This window comes from Vipera ursinii (assembly GCF_947247035.1).
Source record: "Vipera ursinii genome assembly, chromosome: 2".
In the NCBI taxonomy this organism is placed as follows: domain Eukaryota; kingdom Metazoa; phylum Chordata; class Lepidosauria; order Squamata; family Viperidae; genus Vipera; species Vipera ursinii.
Window position 1 is genome coordinate 194,899,731 of NC_139513.1, and position 22,592 is coordinate 194,922,322.

The 22,592-nt window shown below is 36.7% G+C and overlaps 1 protein-coding gene across 4 annotated transcripts in view; it reads left to right on the forward strand.

Moving 5' to 3' along the window:
- The window catches only part of RBPMS (RNA binding protein, mRNA processing factor), a gene marked incomplete at its 3' end in the record, with an annotated part of 123,406 nt that overhangs the window by 62,533 nt on the left and 38,281 nt on the right, over positions 1-22,592 (forward strand). For all 4 annotated transcript variants that reach the window (XM_083357301.1, XM_083357302.1, XM_083357303.1 and 1 more), the window contains exons 3-4: positions 2,639-2,677; positions 8,714-8,776. In XM_083357301.1, the coding sequence (XP_083213427.1) occupies positions 2,639-2,677; positions 8,714-8,776 (102 nt within the window). The remainder of the gene's footprint in view (positions 1-2,638; positions 2,678-8,713; positions 8,777-22,592) is intronic.

Genomic DNA, 22,592 nt, shown 5'->3' on the forward strand with positions numbered 1-22,592 from the left:
TACATATCCTATTAGCAGTTTCTTAATACTTGAGGTATCTTCCATTGTATCTTCCGGATGGTACTTTCTAAATCATTTAAACATGCCTTTTACAAGTTTGCCTCAGGAAAGATGGAAATTAACAATCTTTATTAATGGGAAGCCCCCAAATGTTTTTTCTTATAGTAGCATCGCTTGCCAACTTTAAAAAAAACAAACATGGGTGCCCTTGTTAACCTCTATTAACTCTAGTACTCATCCTCAGCTCAGGCTTAGAAACCAGGACACTTAAGTTCTAGCCCCACCTTGGGCATGAAAGCTGACTGGGTAACTTTCGGCCAGTCACTTTCTCTCAGCCTAACACACCTCACTGGGTTGTTGTGGAGAAGGAAATAGGAGAAGGAAAGAATGTTAGGTATGTTTGCCAACTTGAGTTATTTATAAAGTAATAAAGGTGAGATAAATCTAATGATAAATATTGGTATTCTTACCAGACAGCCTTTTTATTAAGGCTTGAAAACAGAATCAGACGTGCAAGATTCTGTTAATAACTTTAATAACACTTTAACACTCTTAATACCAATAAAGTAGAACAGTTTCATTGGGTGTCTGGACTACCTCGTCAGGTGAAATGAGTGTTGCAAATCTGACAGTACATTTCTCCTTGTCACCTTTACAGCTCAAAAAACTAGAGAGGATCCCTTCTGACACATTTGCCATGCCCTCATTCCTACTGTGGGCTAAGCTGTGTCTGATCTGATCATTCTTCTGGCTCTAGCTTCCCCCTTGTCCAGGGGTAGGCAACCTCGGCTCTTTTATGACTCATGGACTTCAACTCCCAGAATTCTGGGAGTTGAAGTCCATGAGTCATAAAAGAGCCGAGGTTGCCTACCCCTGCCCTTGTCTCTCAAGGTCATTCCCACATACCTTTACACTTGGGGACAGTTTGCCACACCAGTGAATTACATAGTAAGAATGAAAATATTAGATTGTTTCAACGAAGAATTCTATCATAGAATCTTTCTACACAGAGAGAAGGGGTAAAGAGAAAGGCTACCCAGATAGCTGTCGAAATGCAGAAGAATTGGCAGTTCGCTTGTGCCCTTAGCCTCATTGTAGCTGTTTTATCATAAGTATTTGCTAAATGTGTTCGTGTGTGTGTGTGTGTGTGTGTGTGTGATTCCTTGGGTAGTTTTCAAGTGGACAGCAGTAAAATTGCCCAACTGATCATACCTAATAATGTTGAAATAGTGGCTTGACTTCACAAGGGAGCTATCAGACATGGCAAAGGAGTTGTTTACATCAGCAGGCAAACCTTGGCCCTAGATCTAGAAAGAAAAGACTGAAAAACTCTCTACACAGCATTTCTTCTGGAATGGAACTCAATCAAGAGTTAATTGGCAAGCCCACAGTATGGAGAGAACCCAGGGCAGCAACAGTTTCAGAGCAGTAGAGTCCTTGCATTATAGAACAGTCCTGACTACACGAGCATGTTGCAGTGCAAATTCCTATGCGTTGCATCGTGATGTAAGTACAAAACGGTGGAACTCATGACAGCATGGCACACATGATGTCGTTTTGGCACTTTTTAGTTGTTAGGAATGGATGCCCATGTTAAGCACTATGGTATAATAACTTATTTATGTTATTCCAAAGCAAACATATCAATGGAGATTCTCAATCATCCATGGTTGTCGCAAAAGACAACTGGATTTTGTTATTTTTCTTTGAAAATGTTTCCCTTCTCATCCAAAAAGACCTGAAGAATCTTCTTGGATGAAAAGGGAAATTTTTTCAAAGAAAAAACCCCCAAGAATGTCCAGTTGCTTTTTGGAAAAAGTACCTTTGGGATAAACTTGACCTTGCTTTTATATATAAATTTGTAGGATTTTTTTTATCTATACTTTACTCAAAATACAGTACAGATAATCCTCAATAACCGACCACTCATTCAGCAATTGTTCAAAATTATGATGGTGCTGAAAAAGGAGACTTATGATAGGTTTTCAAATTGCAACTGCTGCGTCCCCTCAGTCATGGTGGTGATTTGGTGATTTGGACACTTGGCAGCTGGCATGCATTGGCAAAGATCGTAGCACTCTGCAATCCCGTGATTTGCCATTTGTGAGCTTCACAGGCACCTTCTGACAAGCTAAGCCAATGAGGAAGCCAGCAGGAAGTCAAAACTTGAAATCACATGATGTCACACTTAATAACGCAGAGTGATCCACTTAATGTGATCCTGGCTGGAACTGCCAAATTGTCTTCAGGTGTGATCACATTGGGCACAATCATGTGATTTTTTCACTTTACAACTCTGCACTTAGTAACAATCCCAGTTGCGGTCGGTAAGTGAGAAGTATCTGTAGTTCCAACAATAATAAATACTTTTAAGCAATGGTATATAATTTTAATAGTTTAACTCAGTTTTTATCCTGATATTGCATACGAAATTAAGTTCCTGTTGTTAATCAGTTGCTTGCCTTAAGGCCATATGAAATAATTAGGTCTTTTTATGAATTGTTGTTGCTGCTCTTTTAAAATAAAGCCAAGAATGCTGTATATTACTGTATGACAAAGTGTTGATATATTTAAATGTACAGATCTCAAGAACTTGTATATTATCTTGTACATATATCGTTTTTATTTTTCTCTCCAGGGGTATGAAGGTTCTCTTATTAAACTCACTTCAAAGCAGGTAAGGCTAACACTAAACAAATGCATCATCATAACCATCATAGGAAATTATTAAGATGCGGTAGATTATAAACAGTAGAGTTGGTATGAAATTTTGGCACAGAGGTTTACATATCAGTGACAAAAGTCACTGAAGATAATCAGAATAACTGAACTCACAATTTTAACCCATTACTGTCTTTCTAGTTGATTTAGTATTAGTAAGAGCTGAAGATGTGTTAGGGATGTACAGTATGTTAGATGTACTCAGGGCTTTTTTTGCAATAGAACGCTCAGAACGGAGTTCCGGCACCTTTTTTGGATGGAACCTTGTAGGGTAGGCAAAGTGGGTTGTATGACATGTGTGAGTTCCGGCACCTTTTTATTTTACAAAAAAAGCACTGGATGTACTTGAACAATTAAAATTGTGTCCCGCCCGCTGCCCATCTTCAAAATGTGACCACTGACATACAGAAGGTATGGTTGTGATTATGTTATGTATGCAAATCTCGCTTTTTTAAAATATAATTTTATTCAAGACATTTTTAACAAGATAAAAAATACAGACATATTAGAAAAGAAACAAAATAAGAAAGAAAATAGGAAGAGAAATACAAATAGAAAAGAAAAAAGCAGGGGGAAAAGAAAAAGTGACTTCCCATCTTTTTGACAGCAGTTGCAAATGCATTTATATTCCACCCTCTGTCTCTAAGGCTACATCATAATTTCCTTCTTTCCATAAGCTACCCTTTCTAACCTTCAAACCAATAAATCACAAGTTTTTCCCCCTCTTTTTTCAGCAAAAGGTCCATAAGGAATCTCCAATCACTGATCAATGTAGTTGTTGACCTTTAATCAAACAGGCTAATTTTGTCAATTGTACTAGTTCTATCATCTTCACCAGCCATTCCTCCATTGTGGGCATGTTAGAGTCTGTCCATTTTTGCACATATAATAGTCTTGTAGCAATAATCATATATAAAAATAATCTTCCATGTATCCTTTCTAACTGACTGTCCACTAATCCCAGCAAGAAAAGTTCTGATTTTAGCTGAATGTTGATCTTTAAAATTTGTTGTATCATTGCACGTATTTGAATCTGGAAATTTCTGGCTTTTTTACAAGTCTACTAGGCATGATAAAAATGATACGTGTTGTCCAACATGCATTTAAAGTACCTTTCTACATTCTAGATCATTTTTCTGGAGTCAAAAATATATTTTAGATTACAACATAATGTAAATTTCAGTCCTTTTAACCACGTATGTTCCTATGCTTCCATCAGTGCATTGTGTCTACAGTTCTTAGCCTGTTTTATCATAGTCTATCACTTGTTCTTTTTCCATTTCTAAATTTCAGCTAACTTACATTTTAGCAATTACATGTTCATCATTTGTACATAGTTAAACTTCATAATCTGTCCTCTGTTGTCAATTCCAAATGTCATATTATCTACTTTCAATCTTTCTCTTAACTGTGCATACAAAAAACATTAAAAAATAATCCCTCTTCTGAGTCAATTGTTCTTTTGAGTTCATCTTATATTCTCCACGTTCCTGTTACAACAGCTCTCAATAAGTTAACCATTTTTTTCTATCTACTGTTTCTTTCCTTTAAAACGCTTTTTATGCTGAGACCCATAAAGGCATTTTCAGGCAGAGCCTGGGTTTATATCTATTTCATAGTCTCGTTACAGCATTTCTAACATAATAATTCTCAAAATCTACATTAACCTTAACTTTTATTATACCATAAAAAGTATACCATCCAAAGGTCAAATCATGCTTTTCTAATTCTAAAATTCTCTTATTTCTTAGCAAAATCCATTCTTCCATCCCGACTAAGCAGCAGGCTACAAAATGTAATTTCAAATCAGGCAGTCCCGTCCTCGTTCCTTTTGCATGTTAAAATATTTTATATTTAACTCTTCTTTTTTCCACTGCCATAAAAACTTAATTATATCTTTTTGTCCCCTTAGCAAAATGTTCATTTTTATCATACAAATTCTCCCCAAAATGACAAATCTTATCATGTCCTTAATTTCATTTCATGTCTTACGAGAATTATTATTATTGTTATTATTCTGGTATTACATTTATGTTTCCTATTCAAGTAATTCACTTTTTCTTATTCTTAAAACCATCTTTTTCCATCAGTTACATTTGTTTTTCCAGTTTCATATTCTTTGTTAACATCTTTGTCTTTTATTTATTTTAAAATCAGCTAACACCCCAAGTGGTTTAGTTTTTCTATAAATAGTTCTGCTCCCTCCAGGAGGTTTTCCAAAATTATCAGCAGGTCATCAGCGTGCAAGTAATTTATGTCTTTTTCTTTTAATCTTCATTCCAGCATTTCTCTCATCTTATCTTATCTCTGTTCAATACCAAAGCTAAAATAAATAGCAGTGGTGACAAGGAGCATTCTTGTTTAGTCACTTTCTGTAACTCACAAGTTTTGTTTATTCTCAATTCACAGTTAACTATACCTTTTTTGGGATATCAATTTTACCCATATATTCCAAAATTTTAAACAAAAGTGTTCAATTCAAAATTGTCAGAGGGCTTTCTGTATCCCCCCCCAAAAAAATGCTGTTTACTTTTCATTATGTTGTTGTAAGTATTCCAAAATATCCTATATGTTTCTAATATTGTCCCTCAGCTTTTAGGTGAAAATCCGAACTGATTATAGTCATGTAAAATCATCTTCATTTTCTCAGCTGAAATCATCATACATAGCAGCACTGATGACATTTCTTCTGTTAATGTAATATTTCTATGTTTTAATTTTAATATTTTAATATTTTTCTCATGTTCCTCAATTTATATGCCAACCATTTCCCCAATATGCAAGATCAATTTCTTTTGTTTTGCATAATTTATTTTTTCTTCCATTTCTCTTACTATTAACAAAAACTACTGCTGTTTTAAAAGTTTAATTTGGAGTTAAATAATTTGGGTGAGGGGTTGCTTTAATTCTTTCATTTTTATCTGACTTAAAATCATGTTTTCTTATCTCTTTTTTTTAGTTTACTATTATGCTGTATAAAATATCCCTTCATAAAAGCTGTACTTGCATCCCAAACCATTCTTAAGTCTCTACCTTTATTAAAATTACTATAAAAACGCCTTTAACTTCTGTTTACAATTTTTCATTACTGTTTCTTTCTGCAGCAATGTTTGTTTACTTTCCATCTCAAAGCTGGATAGTTTTCCTTTTAAATAGTAAAGTCACTGTATTGTGGTCTGAAAATATCTTTGGAAGTATATCCACACTAGTAGCCAAATTCTTGGATATCCAAAACATATTAATTCTTTCAGAATAATAAGTGTATTCTTTTGCATCACTATTTTTGTATCTTAATGCACTTGCAAGCTCTAGATTATTCATCATGTAAAAAAAAGTTTTTGATAATTTATCTTGTGCTGTTTTAATATCTTTCTCAGAGGTACTGTCCTGCGGTAGATAAATGTCATGCCCAAAGAACCAGTAACACATCCTAATTTCAAAGCACTGAAAAGTTTATTATTGCTACCTATACACAAGAATCAATCAATCGATCAGAATAGAGCTGGAAGGGACCTTGGAGGTCTTCTAGCCCAGCCCCCTGCTCAAGCAGGAGTCCCTATGTCATTTCAGACATGTGGCTGTCCAGTCTCTTCTTAAAAACCTCCAGTGATGAAGCACCCACAACCTCTGAAGGCAAGCTCTTCCACTGGTTGATTGTCCTCACTGTTAGGAAGTTGCTCCTTAATTTCAGTTGCTTCTCTCCTTGATTCGTTTCCACCCATTGTTTCTTGTCTTGTCTTCTGTTGCTGGTCTAACAGTCAAATCTAACGGTCAAAGCTAATTTGCTGGTAAATAAGGGTGAAAGGAATTCATGGGGAGATGGACTTGGATCCCTCGTGGCTGTGCAAATTCATGATATGTCTAACCTTGTCTTCTAGCTCAGACTGCTGATCTCCTACAACAAATTACTCCATTCCAATTTCCCTTAAATACCAATTTTCATATTGGTTAGTTTGTCCATAACGGCTTGGTAAAAATTTACCTTATCCTCATTTGAAGCATAAATTTCCATGATCAAAGACTTGGCTCCATGGAAATCATTTCTAATCCCACATATCTACCCTACATATTGCCCAATTGTTTTTATAGTTTTTATACTGTAAGCCATCCAGAGTCATTGGTTGAGATGGGTGGCTATAGACCTTGAACAAATAAACACATAAATATCAGTCAATATCAGTTCAGGTTTTAATTCGGGTTTACACATAAACCATTGGTCTTTTTAATTCCGAGTGAAATACATTTTTGCAGATAAAATATTTTATATCCTTTTTTCTGATATGCATTTCTTAAAGACAAACTATGTCTTGTTTGAATTTTTTGAGATGATTTTCTTCCTTTTTGAGGAGCATTTGCTCCATTTATATTTCACACTAGACTTAAAATTGATGTTTATACCAAAAACTTAGAAAACACATTTCCTGCCATTACCTAATGTTGTCTCTTCCTCAATTTTTTTTGTTTTTAGCTCTTTAAGGTCCAGAGTGTTGGGGTTCTTTGTCACTTCCATTTGCATTTCTTCCAGTTCATCTTTAAACTTTCCTAGAAAGTCTCTTGCTTTTTGGACTGAGTTCAGACTGAACCCCTATTGTTTAAAAATGAAAGTGTCATGCTTCTAGCAGTAGCTGTCAGGGAAAACCTAGGCCTGCAGATTTTCTTCTTATAGTTTAATTCCATGAAAGGGACAGACGACAGTAGGAATTTGCTGCTGCTGCTGCTGCTATGATTTTAAAGAAGGATAAAGACCTTTAGGGTTGTTCATTTGATAGCTAATCCAAATTTTAAAGAAATAGATCATTTGACATTGGCCAATAAAACCCAAATCTTTATTTCTAATATCTAGGTATAAAAACAGAATAGCTGAATCTTGATTATTTTCTCCAACTGTATTCAAACACTCTCCACCAGGACAAGTCTCTCAGTATGATAAATATTTATATTATCTAAGGTCATTTTTCATAGCCAGTGTCATAGAATACTGAAAAATTAATTTTTAAAATATATATAATTTCAGATTTTTGTCTAAACATCTTTATAAGAAACCTAGCCTAAACATTTTGATTGTTTTTCACTTTTTAGATTAAATCTGTTTAAATACTATGAAAGTAAAATGTTTGATAAAGACAAAAACAGAAGTAAGATTGGTTCTGTAATTTCTGCTAAATTAAGTGCTCTTGTACAAATACTTCCTTGCTTTAATGTTTTTATTGATGAATTAGTCTTAACACAACACTCCTGTCTTAATTCTTGGTAAATGCAGATTGTAGATGGAACATTTTGGAATAATTAAATAATCACTTCTTCCTTTTAATTTGTTTAATTTGCTTTTGTTTTCATATTCTGATTCTTTTGATATTGGATAAATGATTCTTCACAGATGGGAAATTTCACAGTCTTTAAGATTCATTGTGGAGGCATGGTCGCCTAAAGTTTACAAGAATGTGAAATAAATAAAATTAACCACGGTCTTTTAAAATTGTTACTTAATATGTAGAATGTAACATTGAATAGAATTGTCCAAAATGTTTATTTTTAAATAAGTCAAGTATGAAATGTTGAGAAAACTGTCATCTTGGATGTGAAATTCAGGATGCTTTGAGCATTTTGGAAGAAGCTTGAGCTTGAAACGAGAGGAATTCCAAGTTCAAGACAGTGACTTTCAAAACTGAAATGCTTCCAAAATGCTTGGAAAGTCCCATCCGGCATTTGACAAGGGATATTTTATGAAATTTCACACTGAAAAAAATGAGAAATTAATCGTTTGGACATTCCTAGAACAGAACAAAGTTTAATCAACGAAGTTTAATCAACAAAAATCAATTCCATGAACTAAAGATACTAAAAACAATGTAATCGTGTTTAATTTGGGCCATCATTAAAATTTCAAATGAGGTTTTTCTGCTTAATTTTTAAATTAAAAGCAGCAAATGAAGTCATGGATAATTCTGACTGTTAACACTCCAGAAACATTCTAATTTTTCTCTTCTTTCAGCCTGTGGGTTTCGTTAGCTTTGATAGTCGCTCAGAAGCAGAAGCTGCTAAGAATGCCTTGAATGTAAGTAGATATTATTAATATCAAGTGACTGGGTTGCTTTCTAGGGGTGGTTAAATACATAAGTACATACAGGGAAGAGGCACCGGACTATATTAAAATGGAGCTCTATTGCCAACAGAGTCATGTACTACAATTCAAATGGGAATTTGAATTGAAATTTCAAATGGGATTGTTCCTTTGAATACTTATAAAAATGCCCTTGCATGTGGAAATGTCCAACTAACAGAACAGAATTGGAACCAAAGGGGAGATAGTATAGAGTTATACAATGTGCTACATATACAGGATTGACTTGTATCTCTGTGCTATACTTTATCTGTCAAGTGTCCATGGAATAAATCAAATGATTTTGAGCTGCCAAATGCAGTGATGGTTGATTATGGGTCACCAAGTTGTCAACTCTTAGTGACATAGAGATAAACTTATAGATAGACAGGATGATCTGTCTGGTCCTTCATGCTTTCCAACAGTGTACTTCCATGGCTGTAATCAAGTTCATCCAGCTCACTTCTGTTTTTCAATTTATTATTATTTTTATTTATTTGTATTTCCTATTTCTAAACTGCCCATCTCCCTTGGAGATTGATTATCCTGGTCTTCTGTTTTCTTCTCTCTTTCTCAGCATTACGGCTTGTTTGTTTATTTAAATTTATTTCTCAAGGGAGCTGTGTTTTACATAAAATGTCAAAATATGATAACTTGAGCCAGTTCACTCATGCCTTTTTTCATTTTTCGTTTTCTTAGTTTTTCATAGTCGTCTTGGTAATCTTTCCCAACACCACAGTTCAAAAATCTGAATGCACTTTTTTAAAACATATCCCAATTTAACTTCCCTAAGCCATCACAAGAAAAGCCATTCCTTGCACAGTTCTTGTCTCTGTAAGTGTAGACATATTGTAACATCTGAATATCTTTTCCAAGGTCTTCATTACCAGCCTGATGATGATGATGATGATGATGATGATGATGATATCTATTCAGACAAGTCCAGGTCTTGGCGATTTTGTGGGCCAAGTCTCTCCATATCTTCTGATCTTGCACTGTTCCTTTGAATTTTTCTATGCTCTGGCTGGTGTCAGCTTTGATGGTGATTACCAGCCTACTAAGTGCTAATCTGCAAAATATTTCTTGATTGATGATTCCTTTTCTATGTAGTTGATCTTACATAGAAAGCTATCAACACTTTCAGCATCTTCAATGTTGCTGGTTGTTGTACTTGTACTTTGGTCCTCTTTATATTTAACTGTAATTCCATTGACAGTCCTTGACTGTCCTTAGGAGAGCTTCCAGATTATTTGCATACTCAGCTATTAAAGTACCATTGTTAACATAAACCAGGTTATTAATTTTCTTCCTCTAATTTTAAAACCACACTCATTTTCTTCGAAACCAAATTTTCTCAATATTCAATTCTGCATCTAGGTTGAATAAATGACAGGATAGACAACTTTGTCTCGCTCCTTTGCCAACCTGGAGCTAGTCTGTTTTGCCATGTTCTGTCTGTCTGTGCTTTCTTGATCCGTGTATTGGTTGTGCATTAGATAATATGGGATTCCCATTTTTCTAACCCCCTTCTACAGCTTGACATGATCAACATAATCAAAAGCCTTTCTATAATCAAGGAAGTACATGACAACTTCTTTTTAGTATTCTTTGGCTTGTTTTGTTATGTAGCAACAATATCTCTTATTTCTTGGCCTTTTCTAAAATTAGCATGAACTCTGGCATTTCTCTTTCCATGTGTGGTTCTCCAATCTGCGTTGGATAATTCTAAGCAATGCTTTGTTAGCAAGTAAAATTAAGAATATTGTGCAATTGTATGCATACTCTGTTAAGTCGCCTTTCTTTGATTGATATTTATATGTAGGCTAATTCAATCTGTTGACCAAGTGTCATTTTCCAGATTTGTTGGCATAGGATGGTAAGAATTTTACTGGTTCTTCTTCTATTGCTTGCCATATTTCTGTAAATGTTTCACTAACTCCTGTTGCTTTCCAACTTGATAATAACCGGAACACTAATGTAACTTCATCTTCTACCATTAGAGGTTCTTGTAAATAGGGAGTATCATCTAAGGTATCTTGAATGTTGACATCTCTACTGTAAAGAATTTCCTATTTGTGTTTGATCTTCTTTGAATTACTTGCTGTTTGTTTATTAGCATCCTTTAGCATATCAGTTTGAGCTTGGAACCTCTTTCTAAGTATGAGATCTTTTAGAAAATGTTCCTTGTTTTTCTGTGTCTGTTTCCATATTTGATGTTTTCACAGATGTCATTGTCTTGCCTCTTCTGAAATTCTTTGATAGTTTCCTCCTTGAAATCGTCTTTTCTTTCTTTCTTGGCTTTGGCTTCTCGTCTTCATGGCAATTTCTACCATCTGTTTGTACATCCACTTTGCTTTCTTCTGGTTTTATGGTCTTTGCTGTAAGTTTTCACATTCATCCTTAATAACATCTTTGATATTGATTCCCTATGGAATCAACTGCCAACGGAACTCCAGACTGCCCCCGACCTTCGTTCATTTCGCCGGGACCTAAAAACCTGGCTCTTTAAGCTATCTGGTCTGGACTGAGGGGTTTAATGTTTTTAAATTGTGATTTAATTTTTGCGGCTAGACTTAATTTAATTTTATTTTAATTTTATATTGGATTGTTTTTAAATTTTGCCTTGTAAACCGCCCTGAGTCCTTTGGGAATAGGGCGGTATATAAACCGAATAAATAAATAAAATAAATAAATATAATTCCACAATTCTTCTGGTTCCCTATCAATGAAGTTCTGTACTTCAAAGCAATTCCTGCCCAAGATATGTCATTGAAACTGGTTGGCTTTGTTCCTCCATTTTAGCCAGACTTGGATCTTGCTTATGGGCAGTTGTGATTTGTTTCATAGTAAGTCTCTGGCCACATCTTTACCATTATAACAGACTCTTCCTCTATATTACTTGGAGCAGTAATATAGTCAGTCTAATATTTGTATATACCATCTGATGATGTATATAGCATTGGTTGTTTGAAGATTGTGTTAGCAATGAAGATTGTATTAGCAATGGAGAAATCGTTGGATTGCACATTGCTTCATTTCCGTTTCCTTGGCAATATAGTCCAACTATGGGTTTTCTTCTTTATTTCCAACTTCTACATTCCAACCTATAAGAACAAGCTATATATCTTGCTTATTTGTTCTACCAATTTCAGATTGACCTTAATTATGCAACTCATCAACTTTTGCATCAGTAGTTGGAGCATTAACTTGGGTAACCATCATATTAAATAGTTGTCTGCAAAGTCTAATTGATATTATTTGGTCATTTACTGCATTATACCCAAGTAAGATCCTTGCTATATTTTTTTCTGACTATGAGAGCAGCACTATTTTTTTTTTGATGTTCCGATTAGTAGATAATATGATTTTCTGAATGGAAGTATCCAATTCCACTCTATTTTAATTCTCTGACGCCTAGGTGTTCAATGTGCAGTTGATTCATTTCAGTTTTTACCACATTTTTTTCCCCATGTTCATGCTTCTTACTCCCATGTTCCATGAAGACTCTGTTTTTGCAGCTACAGAATCTCCCTGTCTGCATTTCAACATCAACAGCTCAGCATCCTGAGGGCTTTTTTGAACTTGCAGCATAAAAACCATTAGTACTTTGAAAGCTCCTCAGTTTCTCTCCACAGCATGTTGCGTGCCATTTAACCTGAAGGGCCCATCATCTGGTACCGTGTCATCAGTTATTTTATATTATCTATCCATATGGTTTTCTTGGTAAAATACAAGAGTGGTTTACCATTGCCATCTTTTGCACTTATGAAATGATATTTTTGCCATTGTTTCTAAGGGGATGAGCTACTCCAGTATCTTCCTATACTGCTGCTGCCTGATATAGGTACCTATTTCCTTTAACTGAGCAGCTAAGTTAACCTTCATGTTTTGTGTGACTCTCTTGGAAGTGTATGCTTTTGGTGTATACTCCAAGAATTCTTTATTCATCCTTCTGAGCAACATCCCCTGTCGTGATACAGCAAGATAGCTGGATTTCAGGGGGAAAGATGCAGTGGAAAATACTATTGTTCAAACACTATTGTGATATGCAGAGAATGGAAGAGCAATGACCTTTATTTCTGCCTGTAAAAATAAATAACATTTATTTCCAAAGAGGGTAGAGGGCAGGGGTATTTTTGAGAAATCAACAGCATTAAAATGACAAGCATGACTGGGCAATTGAAGCCCCACCTTTTTAATGGGCATAGCAAAACAGTACATAAAGTGAGAACAGGCCACTTTTAAATTCTGCCTGTATTGCCAACAGGCAGTTTAACACAAGTATGTTTATTGATGGAAGACACGATGTTAGTCATTAACTCGGATGGTTAAGTAATCGCAAGCTCAGTTATTAAGAGCTATTGTTGAACATTTCTTGCCATACACTCAGTCTCCTCCAAACAAAAGACCAGTCTAAGGTTTCTTAATAGCTCCATTTAGGTGAAGGTTGCATACAGTCCTAATCATACCATCAGTGGTTAGCAACTCTGTAAAAGCATGTTGTATCAACAAGTCCTCCACAGAAACAGTATGACTGTTTCCAGTGGGTGATACCATGGGATTTCAGATCCTGGTAATTCAATGGTGTCAGTGTTATAAAGTTATCAAGTACTGTTACCAGGTTGGGAAAAAGGCTAATATATAGATAACCTAACTAAAAAAAATTGCCTATTATATTCATTCATGGAAATTCCTAATACTTTTAGTACAGAAACACCTTTAATTCCGTTGGCAAATTTATTTAAAAAAGGAATTAGTAAAAAAAAAATTCCATTTCAGCAAATTGCTGAAACAAATTGCTTTCTGTTGATATTCTGATTTTTTTAATTGGACAATCCTCAACATACGACCGTTCATTTAGTGACTATTCAAAATTATGATAGCACTGAAAAAAAGCGAATAGTGACTGGTCATACAATCATCGCAGCATCACACGATCAAAATTCGATTGCTTGGCAATCAGCATATAGTTACAATGGTTGCATCATCCCACAGTCATGATGCAACTTCTGTTTCCAGCTTGCTTCTGAAAAGCAATGTCGATGTGGGAGGCCAGATTCACTTAATGACTACGCAGTTCATTTAATGACCACATTCATTCACTTAATGACAACAGCAGAAAAGGTTGTAAAATGGGGTGCAACTCACTTAACAACTACCTTTGCTTAGTGACAGCATTTCCAGTCCCAGCTGCAGTCATAAGTCAAGGACTACTTGTATAAATCTTAGTACACTACTGGAAAATAACAATTACAATTTGAATTGTGTGATGTCATTTGTTTTCTATGTAATTTAATGATTGAATGGAATACTTTCGTGGCACATACTTCAGAATCCTATAAAAAGGGTGTTGCTAAGAATACGGTTCTTTGCACTGTTGAGACTTGAGAGATGAGAATACAAGATCTTCCCACTTAAGAATGGGAGAATCTGTAATAAAGGGCCTCCAAATTCTGAAAAGCCTCTCTGCATTCAGAATAAATACATTCAAATAAGGAAAAAAATGGGTACAATCAATGGTGATGAATTTTTCAGAAATTTCTTAGGTTAGCATTATTGATCAAAAGACATTTGTGCTCAAAAAGCAGTTAGAAAACATGAGAAAATTACAGGTGAAAGTTGTATGGAACTCCTATAAAATTACATTATTGCACAATAGAAGCCTCGTCTTTTTATCTAAACATGCTACTCTGACTTAGTGCACCAAATTTTTCTAAAATAAATTGTCTGCCTAAACAAGCAGACATGGATGTTTTAATCCTTTTTGTAAACGGCCCCAAATTTGGTTGTCTTCAGGTTTGCATAACCAAAAAAAATGTGTGACGTATGAAGTGAATAAAAGAAATATTGCAAATGGTAACTTCTAGAACTTTTATATACATAATGCATATTAAAATCACATATTTTTGCTTAGTGCTATATACATATGCATTCACCCTCATATACGTAGAATTTTGTACAATAACATAAAAAGAGAAGTTTTCATTCTATAGAAGTTACAGTTAAAATCTTGCCAAAACACATGGGAAGAGGCCAAAAAAAGAATGAATTTGCAGTTCAGAATTAGAATTAGACTACAGTTTAAATTTCTAGGCTTTTTATCATTTAGGGATGAGAATTAACTGGTTCTGCAGAAGGCTTTGTAGGGATTCTTTTCTCTGCAGTTTTTCTGTAGTAGGCACATGGAAATTACCCTTTATCCTAGGGTCTATGCCAGTAAAAATGTGGCTATGGAGTGAGACAGCAATTTTGCACATTTTCTTTCAACTATCAAAAATAGTTGAGAAGGGCAACCAAGGTGGTATAGATATTTGAGTAAGAGCTACGTGAAGTTTATTTGCAAGCCGCTCATTCTCTATAAAAGAGATCTTTGATCATTGGTAGCCTATAAATCTTTAGACAAATGAGTAACAACTCCCTTTTTTCCTCCCTCATTTCTAAACCTTAGTGTTTTCTTCTTTTTCTCTTTCTCCCCACCTTTGTACTGCTTATCTTTCTTCTCCCAGGCTGACACATATGATGTTTGTGGTGGAGATTCATTACCACCAATGAAATACAGCTCAAGATGAGACAGGCTTGCTGTATGACTAGGAAAAGACTTATGGGTGCTGATATGGCTTATGCATGATTAAGTTACTCTGGCATAGTGCCACTGAATATTACGTGAAAAGTGTATCAGACATTAGTATGGTACACCGTGAACATTAGTTCCAAATAGACAGCCATGTAGAAATTTTGCTATCAAGAAATGAGATGTTCCATTCATCCTGTCATCGGATTGCAAATCCAGACAGAAAAGATGCAGCTGACATGCTCTGAAAAAGTAGTTGCTGTTAACAGACTTCAGAATAATTCATAAACAGATCAACTGAGAGATATAAATAAATATACAGTATATTTAATTACTTCTTTTGATTGATAGTACTGAGCATGTTTAAGGAAGGGGTAGGCACCATGGTACCCAGACACACTAGTGCGGGGGTAGGCAACCTTGGCTCTTTTATGACTCGTGGACTTCAACTCCCAGAATTCCTGAGCCAGCCATGCTGAGGGGAAAGGGAGAGGTTGCCAAGCTGAGCCATGTTGGCTCAGGAATTCTGGGAGTTGAAGACCACGAGTCATAAAAGAGCCAAGGTTGCCTACCCCTGCACTAGTGCATTCCTGAACATCTCTTATGCCCATCAAGTTTCCAGCTTCAGCTGATTTATGATGTTTTTATTTTAGAACCTTCTGAAATGAGAAGATGCAAAGCCATGTCTCTCACATCAGTGTTATTTCCTATAACCCTTTTGGCTTATTGTAAAAAAAAAATTGTATAGTTTGAGCAAATCCACATAGTACCCTTGCACCAGTATGAGAATCGGTCCGAGGACGTATCCGTGTGCCATCAACTGTATCTTATCATCCATCTAAATTAGAGGCAGCCTGAGTTTGATTGCTCTGTTCTGGAAATTTTATTTTTCCTTTTATCTCATCTGTAGAATGTGGTGGCAAGTGTGGTATACGTAGCTGCTCATGGAAGAGGTAGCCTGAAAAGATATATTCCATGTTGACCAACCTGTAGCTTCAATAGGTTCTCATAGTTTCCTGTAGGACCAATTCTTCCTTCTGTCCTCCAAAAAGCCTCTTTTCCTGCCCCTTTACCCTGGCTCCTACAGCCCCCACCCATTTTTCTTTTTTAAATGGATAAGCCAGCTAGTCACTCTAAAGCAGAGGTCCCCAAACTTTTGGGCACCAGGGACCGGTTCCATGGAGAGAGGGGGCATGGTTTTATGTACTGCCCGTGGATGGAGCCTTGCTTGTTTGCACAGACCGGTTTCTGACAGTGCCAGTGTTCAGTGCCAGTCCACAACCCGGGGGTTGGGGACCCCTGCCCTAGAGAATGCAAAGCCTTGAAAGTGGCTTGTCTGCCATTGCTTAAGGCATATAATTGGAAGTGTTCCTGAAAGGACTTGTCTCCTGTATTTGTCTTCTGGCCTGCCTAGCTGGGAATCCCCATCTTAGTGGCCATTGCTCCCAAAAACCATGGCCCCTACTTCCTTTCCACATGTAATGTTATTAGAATACTTTGCAATTCCCATACTTTGCCCCAGCTAAACTCTTTTCTTAAACTTCAGCACTCATCCAGCAGCCACACTAGTTCAGACAATCACTAGGTGTCAGACAACAGGGGTTAAAAAACTCTCTTTGCTGCCTTCTAGTGCTCACAAGGTCAGATGATTAATCATAGTTTTAATAAGTTTTTTTTAAAAAATGCAACCAGATGATAGAATTATGGGGGGAAAATACAGCGTGCTGTTGTGCTTGGAGATTTTTTTTTTTTACATGATTGATGTTTGGTGGGGCTGGAATTTCAGCAGTGGTGACTGACTGTCAGTCATGACCTTTGGAAACTTAGAATGTTATGCATTAAAACTGCATTGATAGTAGGGTACACAACAAGAGCATGTTGTGGGAGCCCTTTAGGGCAGCATGATTCCCTGGGATGGGATGGAGTATAGTAAAACATCTTTGTAGATCTTCAAATTAGCCTCTGGAAAATAACATCTGTGTGTACAGAGTTAACCTCGGCACGGATGGTTATTAAGACGGTTCTTTTTCATTTCATTTTTGAGTGCAGAAAGTAATCTTTTCTTACTAGAATAAAAGCATACAGTAAGGACTCCTGTTTTTAGTCTATGTTTCTATCTTCATTTTTAATGTACAATCTCTGTTTGGCTCTGCTAATCTCCAGGGATCTGAGGGAACAGAGCGGGACACAGACTACCTTATATGGTGCTGATGCTAAAGATGTTTTAAGAATGTGACTTGCTGTAAAGCCTATGGCCCCAGATTTTACTGCCAAACAAATTATGTCATTTAAATTTCTGAGGTTTTAAAAGGATGTTGAGACTTTAATTTGGAACAAGACATTCTATGTTGTTATTTGTTATTTTTATTTTTTGTTCAATGGCTCAGATTCCCACACAGTTCAGTGAAAGACTTGAAAAAAGTATGCTACATTTCCAGGTGCAATTTTTTTCTGCATTAACTGGAAAGATGCAATGTACAATATCACAATGTACAGCCCTACTGTGTGCACAAAATTCAACTTGGATTGAATGAATTGAAAAGTGAATTTAACACCATGAAGTGCAGGGTTTTTTCCCAATTTATTTGAAGGTTCTTTCCACTGGACTAAAAAAAAATCTTTGCAATTAGTCATATTCTGCAGGATCAGAAAGGAAAGGTTTTCCCCACACTGTACCATTTCATTTATTTTTGTTTACATTATTTCTATATCAGCTGACCATATCAGCTTTGGACAATAAAACCACAATTAAAACATCTAAAATACCCCCCTAATAGCCACATTAAAATAATTCACCATGTCAACAGATCAAAAGAAAAAAAAAGATGCCAGATTTTTTTTTTTGTAATGAAGACTCAGAAGCTTATTGAAACAGTTCCACTTTTAAATCATATTGAATGAATTATGTCTTGTATGCATCTTATATTATAAAGTATATCTTTCTTGAAAGCGATAGGGATAGTGGTATGGACTTCATGCATTTAGAAAGTCAGCAATTCATGGAGAATGGTGCTCTACAGTCAATCGGAGGGGGAAGATGCCCCTTCATTAGTCTGACTGGAACTTCCTGTCACAGTTTACTCTTTTTGGGAGCTGTACTAATATCCAAGCAGAGACATCACCCTGTCAACAAAAGTGCGTATAGTCAAGGCTATGGTCTTCCCAGTTGCAATGTATGGCAGTGAAAGTTGGACCATAAAAAAGGCTGAGCACCAAAGAATTGAGGCCTTTGAACTGTGGTGCTGGAGAAGACTCCTGCGAGTCCCTTGGACTGCAAGGCGATCAAACCGGTCAGTCCTAGAGGAGATCAACCCTGACTGCTCTTTAGAAGGCCAGATCCTGAAGCTAAAACTCAAATACTTTGGCCACCTTATGAGAAGGAAGGACTCACTGGAGAAGAGCCTAATGCTGGGAAAGATTGAGGGCAAGAGAAGAAGGGGACGACAGAGAATGAGGTGGCTGGATGGAGTGACTGAAGCAGTAGGCATGAGCTTAAATGGACTCCAGAAGATGGTAGAGGACAGGAAGGCCTGGAGGAACGTTGTCCATGGGGTCACGATGGGTCGGACACGACTTCGCAGCTAACAACAACAACTAATATCCATCCTATCCAGCTACTCTGATGTCATTGTTTCCTTCTTTGACATTATTAGCAGTCCTGATTTTTGCACATCCCAGAACCCTCCTTGAACTGTGGGGAATTTAACTGATGACTCTAAAGCATCCATCAGATCAGCACTGGACAAATTTCTTTCAAAAACATGGCCAAGAATTCTGGCTGGGGAGGTTATGATTAAAAACAACCTGCTCAGGTTACATCAGAAAACAACAAATAGGAATTTCAGTGTTTTTCTCCCCCACAATTTCTGTGTCTTTCAGTTGCTGCTTTTTCAGCAGAGAAACTCTTATGGATCCATGCTTGTGCCTTATATAAAGGTAAAGGTAAAGGTTCCCCCACACGTGCGTGCTAGTCGTTTCCGACTCTAGGGGCCGGTGCTCATCTCCGTTTCAAAGCCAAAGAGCCAGCGCTTGTCCGAGGGCGTCTCCGTGGTCATGTGGCCGGCATGACTAGACGCCAAAGGTGCACGGAACACTGTTACCTTCCCACCGGAGTGGTCCCTATTTTTCTACTTGCATTTTTACCTGCTTTTGAACTGCTAGGTTGGCAGAAGCTGGGACGAGTAACAGGCGCTCACTCTGCTTCGCGGCACTCGGGTTATGACCCGCCAAACTGCCGACCTTCCGATCGACAAGCTCAGCGTCCTAACCCACTGAGCCACCACGTCCCTTTGTGCCTTATATAGTACTTTATAATTAATAACCCAGTATTTTTGCTTTGCCATTTCCTGTTCTTAGCCTGTTTTTGTAGAAACAAAAGCTGGCAATACTCTGCTAAGTATTATATCACTCTGCCTGCTTAAGGGCCTTGAACATTGCCAGTGTGCTTCTGTACGCTCCTCATAGGCCCTTTGCACATGAAAGGGCTGCCTAAACCTAGAATGGCCCTACACATGTATATCCCTACCTTGCTAGGGAGCTTGGGGATATAATCAGAAGCTCAATCCATCAACTTTTTGTTTCTGTTCTTGCAATAGAAATGTCACACAAATTGCTTGGCAGTTTTTACTCAGACGTTACAGGGAGGACAGTTTCTCAGTGATGGGAACACCTTGTCATCTGCTCAGAGATGTAGACTTCCTGCTTAGCACTTGATCTCTTTTCTACCATCATCCCTGGCTGTCCTGAGAGACACTCTCTTGCACATAGCTGAAGTACTTAAAATTTCTTTGTCTCTCTGCAAAAACAAGCACAGGAGGAAAGGGCGAGGGTGAAACAGGGCACTATCTGCTGCCATCTTATGTGATCCCCCATTGACCACCACAGTGGAGGATTAGTCAGAACCAAGGAAGTAGAGAGGACAAGAATGACAATAAGAAGGACACTTGTACATTGAATTGAGAGACTTGCTGTGCATTTGCCAGCAGGGTCTGAAATGGCCATTATTTTAAAAAATGTCACATGCTTATATTTTGTCTTTGTCTTCCTGCCTCATGGCCTGCAGTATTTGCCGGTAATAAAAGTAGTGCTAGGATCTTCATGGTATAGGAAAAAACTCAGGAAGAGTCTGGTTTTTCTGACTAACAAGTTTATTCAAAATCATAAGCTTTTGTGATCTTATGCTGCAGCACCAAAAGCCTTGTGTCTTTCATTTATTGTGAAAGGCAGTACCAGACTCCTGATTTTTTTTTGTTTCCAATAGATTAACAAAGCTCTCCTCCTACAATGTCCCTAGTATACAAAAATATTGTATCAAGTTAGATTATTTGACCATCCACATAAGGATTGGCTGATTCATTTGATTCATATATATATGCCCGTCTCACATAAGTGAATGTGTAAACCAACAAAACATATAAAAACATTTTTTAAACTATGTAAAAAATTAAAACATATTCAGCAGGCGAGATAGAAAATGCAGCCTTAAGCATAACCATTTAATAGGCTTTGCATCAAAATTGGATCCTCAGGAGTGTCAATCAAATCTACTCTCTGGTCAGTGTTTCCCAACCTTAGCAACTTTAAGATGTGTGGACTTCAACGCCCAGAATTCTCCAAGCCAGCTATGGTGGCTTGGCAATTCTGGGAGTTGGTCCACACATCTTAAAGTCGCTAAGTTTGAAAAGCACTGCTCTGGGGGATGGTGTTCCAAAGGGTAGTTGCCATGACAGAAAAGGCTCGATATTAATTGATCTGGATTGATTGAGGGTTTCTGCAACTTCATCCTTTTTTAAACTGGAGAGCTCAGATTTATATTAGTGCCTTTTGCATTAAAAAGTGTATTCTGCTGCTCAGTTAAGTCAACCTTCTCCTATAGCGCCAACACTCAGAATATACAGAAAATCTTTATTATTTACTGGTTCTGTACTTTTCAGCTTACCAATTCAGTAACATTTATTTGTAAATTCAAAATCAATAGAATTTGTAGCATTTTCATACTCATGTGCAGAATAGTAAAAAAAATTGAGTCAGCTGATGTACACATTTCCAGTTGTGGTCAAACAAGTCAGTGCTCTCATACTGATGGCTGGACTGGTTAAATAGCCCCCAAGCCTCGTGATCCTGTGTTCAAGAAGGCTGTTTTGTGCCTTACAGAGAAAATACAATACAGTATCTTCTGCAGAACAGGTCCCATCAAATCCCTGCCCTAGACTTAACCTCACAGTGCACTGCTCCATTAAACATCCCTGCAGCTCCATTAAAACTAAGTTAAGATTTTTATAAAACTTTAAATGTTTAAACTTTTAAGATTTTTTCCCCAGTACTGGGTTTATTTGTAAGAAATATATGCATTAAATAAGTTGTCTTTAAGCAGAAAGACACATAAACCAAGATTAAGTATTGATCGGTTGACAAAAATATGTGACCAGAGACTCTAACCAGCGTAAATAATAAGAATTTACTGTAGTTTGAAAATGCTCCTTGCCAGGCACAGTCAATTTGCTAAATTGTTTATTCTAGATCTAAATCTCATGCAGGTATACAGCTATTCTGACTGCAGATGGAGGCTGGCATTATTTTACACTCCAAAATTCTAAATCACAGGAAAGACGATCCTCTCTTCGTGACTTAAGATTTTCAGTAAGGTCATATTCAGTTTCTTCCTCCCCAACCTTTATTCTTGGGTTTACAATATAGTAGGACACGAACCAGGTGGCAAAGAAAGTGGGGAGAGTAAAGGTAAGCAAAGCAATTTACACGTCAGTGCTTCATGTTTCGTTTATGTTGTCATTCCTGAAAACCAAGATGAGGGCATAACTTCCAAAAAAGATGGTCCTGTCATCCTCACAGGGAAACAATCCTCAGTGGCTTCTGTGAGGAAGGAGGAGGGTTTTCAGCACAGGGAAATTGTATTCTCTTATGGTCTGCTTTTTCTTCCCAGGATAGGTGGCCTTAATAGCCTCTTTGAGGATTAGCTCTGCTCGTCTTGGAGATGGGAGGTTGCAGTTGACAATAAAGTACACACATTTTTTTGAGGCTTGCTAAATCTGAGGATCAGAGGATGTCTAGCCTAGGTTTTGATGGCTGAATATTTAGCCCATGAGCTTCTATTTCTCAAGTGAAACTTCAAAGCTTATAATTGCCATTTTAAACAACCTTATTAATTCTAATTTTTGTCTTTAATGTCTTTGAGGGGATTTA